Below are 12,985 nucleotides of genomic sequence, written 5' to 3'. Positions count from 1 at the left end.
CATTTCCATGGTATATGTACAGTTGAGATCATTAATACTAAATGGGGATCATGATCTGAGCATAATCACCTACAAATGAATTTTTATTGCTTGACATAACATGTCACTGTCATACACTTTGAGCAATGCAGCAATATGCTGATGGCAGTCTGTCAGAAAGTCTATTCTGTGCAATGTAAATACATTCAAATGCATCCACTAACACTGCGCATGCAGGATTGCTGCTTCCTGAACTGCCACAGCAATCTCAGTTGGGTGACTATTTTTGTCAACCAAACACTTCTCAAAAGTAAACAAGGAGTCATTTCAACTTCACTCTGTGCATGTTTGTGTTTGTTCTTCAGAAGCAAAGGATTTTGCCTCTCCTCACATTTCTGTTTGGAGCCATCCGCTTAGAATTTCTGCATTATGCTGCAGAATATCCTCCTAGCATAAAACCTTGTTGGAATGCTCAAATACTTCTCAGGGATATGTCACATAATATTCCTTGTGCAAATACACAATATGTCATACTTTTACAACAGCTGGTAGAAGCAAAGATTTTATTTTTTTTTGCAATGATTACAATGGGATGGTATATGAAAGTAGTGTAGTGAGTTTAAGGGGGGACGTGGGTTTCGACACAAACTTTTTTATTTCTTGTTAGATTTTGATGAAAATTGGCAGATGTGTGGACACTGCTGAAAAAAATGACCACCAAAATATCAAGGTGATCCTATAAGAAGTTTGCTCTCTCTGACAGTTTCTAGATTTACATTTTGTGGAGGGTATGCAGGGTTTGCAAAATGTGATAGAAGACTGCTCTCAATTCGAGCGTATTCCCAAGTCTATGTTCTGTGCCGTAACATTTGTACTTTTCTAAATTGTTAGCATTATAATTTTGGTTTTCATTCTTTTTCATGTACTTGCAGCCGATACATCTATAGCAGAAATATATAGGTGTATTCCAAATTCAAGAAGGGTAAACCTGCAAAAACAACAGTGTTATGGCATGCAGATAGATCAGTGAGTGTAATGAAACAAACAGAAGCAAAATAGACCAAGTAGTTGATGAGATATCAGCTCCAGAAGCAGCAGAGAAGCATGAAAACCATGTATTGAGGAAATAGCTTTCAAAGTTTCACATTTAGCTGGAGACGTTAGAAAGCACCAGCACTGTAGTTTTTAGTGTCTCTCTTTGCACGGGCCTTCTTGGCTTTCTGCTGTTTGATTCCATGTGCCTTTGCCGCTTTCCTTTTGCGAAACTTGTCCTTTTCTGCAGCTCTGCGAAGCGCATGCTTTCCAGCCTTGATGCCAATTGATGAGCAGAACTCATTATACGTGCGCAGGGTGCCAGAATTGTACCTGCATATCGCCTCGCTCACTCCAGTTTCTGCTGCAAATAAGGAGGCTTCATCTTTGAATAACAGACCATATCACAGAGTGAAGGCTTTCTGCTGCATTTTGTGCCTTCTTCCCTACACACCTTTCCAGTAGCTGTGGCTCAGACAAGCGCTCATACACAGGGATCATTGCTACAGCAAGATGGCTTTTGAACTGATATTTGTGATGTGGTGGAGTTTTTCCTTCTCCTTCCGCCCTCCTGTGCCTGCACCAGCTTGTGGGCTCCTCGTCTGTTGACGTCACATGATAAAACGTGGCCATAACAGCTTTTTGCATGTTCTCTACTGTGGTAGTGTTGCGCAGTGCATTTCCATAGTAGGTTGTGAGTTTTTTTATCAGCTCCTGTGTGAGTCCACCCTTTCCACCACTTGGTTCTCCCTTCTTCGCCTTTGAAACAATTGTCCGCAGAGCTGTTCCCATTCTTTTCTGGACATGGTTGATGCAGTCCTCCTTTGTGAAGGAGATGAACCCGTAGGTGGAATCTTCACAAAGTGCTAAGAACGTTCGGCTATTTCCATCACACACGATATTGGTGTACTGCAGGTCATTTTTGGCCAGTGAACGGCGAAACATAATCAAGGTGGCCTCCACCTCCATTCGACCGGAGTTGACATTTGTATTCTTCTGGCATTCATGTGTTGCCTGCCAGTCACTGTACCCCTCATCTTCCTCTTTGGGGCCCAGGGTACATCCATGGCATCGATTAGAGAGGACAACACTGTCAATGACCAAACCTGAGTAAAATTCGATTATTGTCCCCACACCAATGTGCGATGCATGACCACACGTCATCCAAGTACCGTCGTAGACTACGGTTATATTTTTCGTGAAGGCCACATCCATCTCCTTGTAGGTACACTTCATCGCTGAAGATGTTTTGTGCTGCTTCTGTGGCAGCAGGTCTGAAAGTGTTTTTCATGTGTCCCTGGAAGGTCTTGTGGTGCAGCCCACGGTGCCAGACATTCATTATGGCCCAAAAGTCAGTGAGAGCTGTGGAACTTTTGCTTATGCTTTTCACTGCTTGTATCGCTCGCAGATTCACATCGAAAGCTCGACTATCTTCTTTGTGTGGAGAGGACCACTCGTTCGCAGGTACGTATCACAGTTTACAATCAGTTTCAACGCCAAACCATGTCTCGTACCTGGCATCAGAGACAGACCCGATCGCGAGCAATTTGGACACCGCATCTTACACTAGAAGAGCATTTAACGCTGCCATATGGCATATTAGAAACTCATCCGAAGTCTCTTCGCGAGTTTTCCCTGCTCCCGCGGTCAGTTCCATTTTCCGCTCGCTGGCGGACACGTAACTCAAAGAGGCTTGAACCGCCGCGGCGCACTCATGATTCCTCCCTAGACACGTATCTTGGTTCCAAGTGTACCTGATCAGTACCTCCCGTACTCGTTGACGGCGTTTCATCGGACGCACCAGCACCTGAAGTGCTAGGCAGTTCTTCAGGAACATCGGCAACTTGTTGTCCCTCAACAAAAGATTGTTTCGATTGGCGGTTCAGAAGTCTCCTTAGTCATTGGTGATTTCCGTTTTCGGCTGCCGAAACGGTGAACGGTCACATATTTCTTCTTGAAAGTGCGCTTCTACATCAGTGAGGAACCAAAACTAGTGCTCAAAATTTCGATATGAAACTACGAATAAACTACGTCGATAAATATCGGGAGCGATAGCAGACGACACGACTGAGACGGGTGCTCGTGTGACCGTGGGCAACAGCGGAGCGATCCAATTGCGACGCGTACAGAAGTCACGTGGTGCAGAGAGCCGGCAACTGCACTATTGGGGACCTCCGAAACTTCTCTTTCTTTATGCGTTTACCTCTGACTGGAGGAGGCAGTAGGCAGTTCCGCTGGAACTTTGGAGAGGACGGAAAGAGCTTTCCACAAACACCGAGATAACTGCTCTCAGTGGCATCTTCCTCGGGGTACGAGGGTTTGAAAAATGCCGATTTTTCGTCAAATGAAAGAGAAACTCTGCTACCTTGGTTGATACAATACACTTTTTTTATTACTTTGGGATCATGTTGAACAATGATTATACATGCGAAAAATGTCAGTTACAAAAAAATGACTTTTTGGTCATTTTTCACGAATCGAAACCCGCGTCCCCCCTTAATGGTATGCTTTTTCCCCTCATATCAAGCCTGAAGCCACCATGATATGTGAGGCCCTAACAAATTCTTTGCACATCTGAGTGCTGCTAAGTGGGTACAACAATAATGTTAAATATAAATAGCACACATCACATAGATAGTGATGTTCCTGAGGATGGTGGCCTGCAAAAAAGAATAGCTGTTGGTATCAGAAAGACACCAATAACTCCTGGCATTCCATGAGTCACGCATATAGTGACTGCCCCGTACAGGTAGGCGTTGGTCACCGGAAAAACTGAATTCTGATTATCTTCCTCCTTGTTTCAGAAAAGACTGACCCATGCAACTGTTTGAACTTTAAACATTTCCACAGTATAGCCATTGTGGACACCAGCAGGAGAATGCCAGTTGATTTTAAGAGCTAGCTTGATCCGGAACATATTAGAAAGTATGTAAATCACATGCCATTCGCCTCGAGATCGAACAGCGTTGCCACCATGCGGCTGCTCCGTGAACTGCCTTTAGTGGGGATGCGCTGCTTGAGCCGGTGCTTTCGCTGTGATCATCGCGCTCGAAAACGTGCTTGGAAGGCCCAATTCCTGGACATTTGAGCTTTTAAAATCGCTTCAAAATGAGTGAAAATCACTTGGTCGAAAGCTTTTTTGAACTTTTCTAGTTCTCTGCACCAGCGTGCTTAGCAGGGAAGAAAACTACAGAACGTGCATATGTTTAGTATGCAGATTCCACTCAGCCTTTGTTATATTATATTTCTCACTGCGGTTCTGTGTGTCAAACAAAATGTACCAAGAGCTAAGGTCAATGTTGTAACAGTTTTTTTAAATCATAAGTATAAAACTATGTCACAGTTATCTACAGAATGGTTTCTGTGCTAGCTGTTCTAAATTACTTCATAATGCTCAGTTAGGATATTCTGCACGCGCTAAACACAAGTTGTATCGAATGTATTAACATATGGAATATATGAATGCATGCGTAGGAGCTATGCTACAAATGACCGCACAGGAAACCAGTCGCGGGCAGAAGCGAAGATTTACTGAACGAGAACCAAAAGGGGTGAGCGCGAGCGGGTGAGTCACACGTGATGCTCGTCGTTGTCGTCGGGCTGCTACACATGAATATATATATTTATGACACGGGTGTTTTAAATGTGTGAATTTAAAGCTTTCATCTCATTTCATCTGACCGTATGACAGACTAGACATCTTTCGCATACGTAATCATTGGAACGCACACATTCAAGGTAAAATGCTATCACCACCCCTGAACGTAATATGTAAAACACGCATGTTTTTTGAGGTATGAAGCACGTCTGCAACAGCGTGTTTCAGAATATATACCTGCCGCTGGAACAAAAACTTAGTTTATATGCAGTTATTACGTGACCGGTAGCACCCCACACAAACTCAAGTCCACCGCACAGGTGTGGTCATCTCGTAACATATTTTAGCACTATTTAGTGAATGCCCGCCCAGGACACGAATCAAACCTCGAACCTTGCCCCTACTCGCTCGACGCAAAATTGCAAAAATTGTAGCGAAGGGCTTCGATACGTACAGGGCTATTCTGCCCTTATTTTACTTTCTTGCACATTTGTACATTTAGACTCATTGTTATTTTTTATTAGTACATTGTACATTTAGATCAGTGTAGACAGGAATTTTGAGTGAGTGTGTTTTTTTTTAATCCTTGTTGTCTCGACGTAATATAAAAAGGTACAGGGAAAGACAGCAATACCCAAGCGACAAATAAATATTCTAGCGAGGACAGCAAAAGACTAAAACAAAATCACGCTTGGAGCAAAGGAGGCAGTGTTTCCCTTCAAAAGCACACAGGATATTTTCTTTTCACAACTTCGTGACTTGAGCGTTTCGCAGTGCAGCAATATTTGTCAACTTTCACACCATATCAGCGTTCTAAGTATCGCATTTCAACACATCCGCAATATGTGAGGCACTGACAGCGGCATTTCATCCAGAAACACTGCGATATCTGCGTAGAAAAGCCAGAGCCTGCTGCGTCAGATCATATCGTATCCCCACTAGGGCATCCGTCACAGCGCCACCTACAGTTCGATCTCGAGGCGAATACCATGATAACAGAAACACTGACCAAACATATTCTAAGTGATGGTCACTGAAGCTATGACAGATTATCACAGATATTGGTGGCTGTGGCAGCAGGTTTCACAATGAGTGCTCTCTTATCTAACAGACTATGTTACAAGGTAAAAAAAGTAAACTGTCAATTGAGTGTGTATATCACAGATTAAAATATGCCTAAAAATAATGATTAAAATAACACCATCAGGCATCCTGAAGGCCATTCGCAAGATGTGTTGAGCCATTAAAGTAGACTAGTATTTGGCTACACCAATGAGTATATCTGCTAGAGCAGGAAGATGACACAAGCTTATTTTTGATGCATGTCCATTACCTACAGTAGCCTCCATAATAGACTGTGTCAATACCTGCCCAAAGATAAACATTCCAATTGCAATGAACAATACTGATGCTGCCATCGTCCATTTTGTCCTTGCATAATAGTACAGCACATCTTTTTCCATTGAAGTGAGGAGTAGGCAAATACCTAGTGATGAAAATGATCATAATTGGTTTCATATTGCTGAGCCCCAAGGACATGACACAAGTAACACAAATGGTTTTCTGCAGAATATTCAGATTCAGCTATTTCTAATTGCAAGTAAACAGAACCTTGCAGAGGAATAGAGCAGCATTGCGAGATTCTGTATTTTGATATGACTACATAGTAAACGAGGGCAGTCCTTTCACTGCCCAAAAGTATGAAAAGGAGTCAACTGATTACATTACTTATTTGAGGAGGACGTCTGCACCCTACAGCTAAGAAAAATTTCTCCATTCATGCAAGGTCATCCAACACCTTTGCTCTATGGTTTAGTTTTCAGTTTGCTATTCATTTTTAGCACTTGGATGGGCAGAAGGCTATAAACTGAAGTGGGTCCACCTTAGACTATGTACCGTAATTCACGCGTATTAGCCGCGGCTTATGCGCGATTTTTTTTTCTCTCGGGCGCTCTGCGGCTTATCTGATGACTATTTTTCCCTGGTATTTTCCCCATACGCTGGTTTTAACGAAAGGGCTGACAGTGTCTCTGGAACAGCACTGCCCTTCCAATGCACAAACAATGTGTAACAGTTGCGCATCAACATTCAAGTACACTGATCATCTTGGTGCCTTCCCCAAAGCAGCTTTAACGAAAGTGGTGACGGTGATTAATGTCTTCTGGAAGGCCACTGACCCATCGATCCATAAAAAACACACGACAAGGGCAGTCCGATCTTGGTAGAACACTAGAGCTGGCCTCCTTTGTGCCGTCCCCGGAGTATGGACCACAGGGTTTATGGCCTTCTCTATGGTCTCCTTTGTCCCACAAATTAGTCGCGTCATACTGCCCGCGGTTAATCTGCGAGTGCTGCCTATCTGCTCGAACATTTTCAAAATGTTCCTAAAAACGGGTCCTGTGGCTTATCAGCTCATACGCGTGAAATTAGGGTAAGCCAAAGCACACTGTTCTGCACGGAAAGGTGAGACCATGTGTTACAAGTGAACCAGTAGGTTGTCGACGAAATGATTGACGCTGAAACAGGAGTACAACTGGTTCATGAAATCCTAGCCTAGCTCAAGGGAGAGTTTTTCCAGTTATATTTAGAATAACTCCATGTGCTCCATTGTGTGGTCCCTGCTCACACAAAACTGGTTAAAAACGAAGCTGCATGTGTGCCTATCTGATTTAGATGAGAGATTTAGACAGAAAGCAATTTGTGTACTAATGTACATTATGTAATATTTTTGTTTGCATTTCATAGCTATACAGTATTTTAATAAAACGAAACATGCAACTAAATGAGCAAAGTTCCTGTTACCTGGAAAGACAAAGATGAAGACTGCAGCCAGGGAACCAATGATGTGGATCACCAGACCAATGCCAGGCACAAGGCATGCGACTATAAGAGAGGTTGTGAACCACACGGAGGTAACCAAAATCCTCCGCCAAAGCTCCTGACGTTCGGTAATGTGTTCCACGTGAGTCTTTATTTGGACATACAGGTCATTGACCGCAATCCTGAACAAGGAAAGTAAAACCATATAAATGCTTTGTTCTCTTTCCAATGTCCCAAAGAATGGAAAATGCACACACCTTCCACAGAAAGCTAGGATTGGATAGGTTGTCACAATCTTTGCAGCCATGGCAACAATCCCAATCAACACAAATATGTTGCTAGCATCGTACATTTCGAGAATATCACTGACCACTGCATGGCCAAAAGTCAGGTAACCATAGACTCCAGCTATTGTATACATGAGGGCTGTCAGAAATATTGCAGTGAGCACGGTCTTCGAAAAGGTTTTTATACGACGATCCTCCATGCACGAATAAATTGGCACAGAACTCACATGGCACTGTAACGAACATCAAAACTTTACACAGTAGCTCCAAAAGATGACATGCCAAAGCTGCTTGCCTGATATCCAAAGCAGATGACTGGTATAACACCAAACACATCAGCTACTGATCCTGGTTCTCGCTGCATTTCCTGTGGGACATACCCACCTATGTAGTACTGCAGTACTACAAGAAATACCAAGTAGAAAGCTGAAAGTACTCCAAGGGCACTGGAATAAAGGCCCAAATGCATTAGTTGTTGCTCAACACAATATTCATTAAAATTTCAACAGAAGCGTACAAGCAAGGCCGATGCACTGTAGATAGAGGCAACATTTGCTTGCCTCTGAGGAACAAAGACAATGAATGTGGTCCAGACAAGGTTCATACCAGCAATGACATTTCATTAGAACTAAGAAGCAGAAAAGGAAGCGAGGCCAGATAACAGTAGAATGCTTATTCATCAGATGTGAGCCTGTAGCGAATATAAGTAAAGTACGGCTAAGGGGTGCAAATGTTTGTTTTGCGAGGGTCTACCTATCCTGTGTTTCCTGGGAAAATGATGCTAGAATGGTCACTGTGCAGAATTCCCTAATGGTAACGGACATCTAGAAGGTGTGTAATTCATCTATTCATAGCAGACCCAATGCTATATGAATACAGGAGGGGGAGGGGGGGTCTGGATAAATATCTTCTTCTATCATTGTTGCCCCAGATTTCATTTGACATCCTAGCCTTGTTTCCTTGTGTTTCTTGTTCCTCGTAATGAAACGTCATTGCTGGCATGAGTCTTGTGTTGCTTGCATTGTTGTGTTTCCATATTTGTTCCTTAGGCTCAAGGAGTGTTTCCTCTACCCATAACATTCATCAGCAGACAACAGTTTTGTAATGCCAATGAGCACAGAAACCTCTACCTTGGAATCTTCAGAAAATCGATTTTCTGTGAGAAGCACATTGGAAGAATTGTGAAGACAGAAACAGCCGTGATCACAAAATCCCTTCGCATGTACCACTTCAAACAGAACGAAGCATCATACAGGGAGGCAAACACTACAAAGGGAAAAGTGCACAATTAATATCAAAGCTTCAAAAATTTTGCACAACTCATTTCTGTCTTGGTAACCATGTATATATAACAGTACTGCTGGGCCCAATATTAAAATCACAGTAGACTTCGAAACTAGCTTCAAAAGTATATCCAATAAAAATGCTACCCCATGTCTTGTAAACAGCTGCTTTCCTAGCTAGCTTAGCTTATCATCAATTGTTTATGCCTATAGAAGACAAAAGACAATAATGTTAGGTAAGTACACACACATTCGAACAACTCTGGGAAAAGAGGTGCTGATGCCAGGAATCGAACCTGGGTCTTCCGATTCCTGGCGTCAGCACCTCTTTTCCCTGAGTTGTTTGAATTCATTAATTTCTGGGCGTTTGAGGCTTACGTGTCTGCGTTGTCCCTAGTTATGGTCTGCCTTGGCCAATTCTCACTGTTTACGTCGTACACAAATATGTCTGAGGATTGGTGAGGTTCACATTTGGTAGCATTTAACTTTTGCATACATAAGCTTTCAGACAGCCCATTACCGTGACATGGTACCTTGTATGTGCAGTGGTATAGCCAAAACCAGAATTTAACCTGCATCTAAGATCATGATGAAACAAGTGCAACACAGACAGGGACAGACACAAGCACTTGTGTGGTGTCGTTCATCTTCCTCGATCCCTGTCTCTGTCGCACTTGTTTCGTCCTGAACGTATACCAACTAGCCCAACTCAATGTTCTTGACAACACAACTACTTGAGTAACCACGCATGTGCAGACAAAAAATCCAACTTGGGAAAGCTCGTATTGCAAAATCATAACCTCATGCACCTGTAGTTCAATGTGAGAATATATTTAATGCCTTTTCCTGCATCAATTGCCAACTGAATCTCAGATGAAATGTTATGTTGACTAGCTCTAAAGGATCTGAGAAATCCTGATAACAGTCCAGCATGACACACAGGGTAATGCTTTACTAATGTTACATACCCAGCTATGCAACCCTACGTTATACATCATGCAAAAGATACTACTATCTCAGTTAGACATTACGAGCGTAAATAAATAAATAAATCTGGAGCCAGCCCCATGAACACAGATCAGCACAGAGAGATTCAACAAAGTACAAACGTCTGTCTGAGAAGTCTCCGATGATGACTAGAAAGGTTATGCATGTGCCATAGCAGTAAAGCGCAATGGCAATGGAGCAGATACGCTGGAAGTGCATGCCACAAGTATGTTGCACCACCTCCTGATATGTACTACACTTGTACGTCTCAGCACAGCGTGCCAGCACTAGGAGAGCGACAACTACAAAGATCAGCACCACCTGCAAAATTAGAGTGAACATGAGCACAGACAAGCTACAAATGCAGTAAGAAACAAAGCAGTAAAGAGGGGCAGCTTATGTGTTGATAGTAATGATACAAATTACCTAGAGATGAGTATCACATATCATGCAAACCCTCAAGAGCACTTACTGCTTGGAGGATGAGTGATGCCGCAATCCCTCCAGCTTGGTCAAATGCTTGGGGAAAATCCAGCAATCCTGCTCCTAATGCTGCATTGATTATCAGGAAGACAGCCGCATACCAGCTAGAATCTGCAATCACAAGTTTATTTTTCAAACTTATGTACAACACACTAACATATGTGAAGCACTCACGCTAGAGTGGCATCACAGTGATCTTATGTTGCCACTTGGGAGAACGGTTTTCACAGGGCACTATTTTCTAGTGGCTTTTTTCCCTCCTTTTTGAGAGCAATAGTGCTTTGCCTTTAGGTTTCATCTTGATACTGTGTCAGTGAAGGTACCACACATATCTACAATGTCTGGTGAAAATCCTAAAATCCCTTAGCTTTAGAGCACCAATGCATGCAGGGAGTTTCACCTATCTATTAAGAAATGTACTTGTCTGAAAATTATGGGGTCAATAGTATTTATGTATGAGGAACTTTTGCCATGTACTACGAGTAACTTTATCAAACCTTAATTTGAAGAAATTTAATTTCTTGAATTGAACTGTGAAATTTGCCAATTTAAAGTAACGTTTTCTTGCCAGAATTGGGAAGTGTGTTGCGGATTTATTCAAATCCACCTCAAAATAAGCTACCTAGTGCAATGACGACGGCCGCGGAAATGTCTCATTTGTTAGCGTTTGCTTGTTCACTTACACAAAATTGTTGATAGATAACATTTCAAACGGGGTAGTTATTCTGAAGAATAGTTTTCCATTCTAAATGTTGCATTCTTATAATTTCCGGTTTTATTTGTCCTCAAATGCATTAAATAAATCAAGTCATCCTATTAACTACTTCACTTGTGTCACTTTGTGTGAGCTTCATTTGTTCCATTTTACATTACGGTACCGTCTGTTTCTCTACAAACTTCAACTTTATAACTAACTTCACCATACCAGCACTGGACAGCTGTTTCGGCCTTATTGGGTCATCATCAGTAGTGCATAGGTAGGCAACATTTGAGGAAGTGGCATCAGAAGGTCATGTGTAGCTTGATATCCTCTCATCAGTGTTAGAGCCTCATCAACTGAAAGCCTCAGTGCTAACCAGTATGGTGAATGAGAAAAAAGAAATATGAATACATTTGTAATACATGAGTTTATAGCTCAAACGTCACCACTGACACCACTTCCTCAAACGCTGCCTACCTACGCACTGCTGACAATGTCCCAGTGAACCTGAAACAGCGATCCAGTCAGTGCCGGATTTACAGTGGTGGGGGCCCCGGGGCATTGTGCTGTGGGGGCTCCCTCGTGTATTCTATGTATTATTCTATGTATTCGTGTATTATAGGCCTATAAATGACATTGTTTTGTATCTAAAGGATGGCGGCCGTGTGGCACACTAGTCCGAGATTTTTCAGCAGTCAGGTTTTGTCATATTTTGAACATTTCGTAGACAAGTGAAATAAATATTCTATTCATGTCTATTTAATGTGTTATTCGGGGTCGATATGCGTGGACGGAGGACAGATTTTTACCAAGTTTCCGTTTCAAGGATGCGTTTCAGGCATGCAAAACAGATTTCCCTTGGACAAGACCTTTACTGGTGTGGGCCCCTTTGTGGTGGGGGCCCCGGGGCAACTGCCCCATCTGCCCTCCCCTAAATCCGGCACTGGGTCCAGTGCTGTCTTCTTCGAAGAGGGTTCAGAAATATGCGAGAAGAAGTGGACGATAACCTAAATCTGTTTTTGGGCTTTGTTTTGTTAAAACTTCTTCGGTCAAGTTAGCAATAAAGGCAGGTATGTGTGTGTTCTTTGGTAAGGGAGTCTTATAATAGATATACATAAGATAATATGTACAGACAATATATTTAACATATACAAATTACCACAATATATTGAACATTTACAAATTACCTGCACATAAAAGTTCATGTCCTTGACTCTACAACCACTACGTTCAACGAACAGAGTTAGTTTCGACCAACGAAACAAACGCCCACCTGAATGTTCACGTCTTGCAGGTGCACTTGATGTTATGCTTTCTTGATCCACAAAACTCGGCAGTCGTACACTGCCGGTTGTACGTGTAACTACATGCACATCAACGCCGTCCACTGCCACTTCCTGAATGCACGACATTTTGGTATTGATTCTGTAATACTGCTAAGTGTGTTTGTAGGAGAAGCACATGACCAAGAGTCGTCTGAACCTTGCACACACTGGGTAGACCAAGGGAAGATAATACCTCACATTTGTCATTCATTGTTTTTTGGAAGACATGATACTGATACACAAGACTGTAACAGGATAAAATGCGCTAGAAATAGACAAGTATGTAATTAATAGTGCACAAATTATTAAGAAACTTCGGTAAACAGCTGCGCACTCCCCAAAATCGTGATGGTGATTCATTTGACACATGTCAAACGTGTGTCAAACAGCAGGTTAAGAAACAAGGAATACATTAAAAATTTAAAACATTACCTTTCCTTTTTGTCAGAATACTATAAAATTTGCAATATATCAATCTGAAACTGACTATT

General features: G+C 42.3%; 1 protein-coding gene across 1 annotated transcript; it reads right to left on the bottom strand.

Annotated features, from left to right (window-relative positions):
- Positions 1-65: 65 nt before the first annotated feature.
- On the bottom strand, positions 66-12,873 carry LOC135378099 (sodium-coupled neutral amino acid transporter 7-like). Its single transcript, XM_064610971.1, has 8 exons — positions 12,443-12,873; positions 10,459-10,580; positions 10,109-10,307; positions 8,847-8,982; positions 8,012-8,162; positions 7,687-7,949; positions 7,412-7,611; positions 66-6,095 (listed from the first exon to the last, which is right to left on the bottom strand). The coding sequence occupies exons 1-8, from the start codon at positions 12,579-12,581 to the stop codon at positions 5,863-5,865; spliced, it is 1,443 nt and encodes a 480-aa protein (XP_064467041.1). The 5' UTR covers positions 12,582-12,873; the 3' UTR covers positions 66-5,862.
- Between the last annotated feature and the right edge of the window lie 112 nt (positions 12,874-12,985).

The sequence above is a fragment of the Ornithodoros turicata genome, chromosome 1, assembly GCF_037126465.1.
Source record: "Ornithodoros turicata isolate Travis chromosome 1, ASM3712646v1, whole genome shotgun sequence".
In the NCBI taxonomy this organism is placed as follows: Eukaryota; Metazoa; Arthropoda; class Arachnida; order Ixodida; family Argasidae; genus Ornithodoros; species Ornithodoros turicata.
This window is presented reverse-complemented; position numbering and strand designations above follow the sequence as displayed.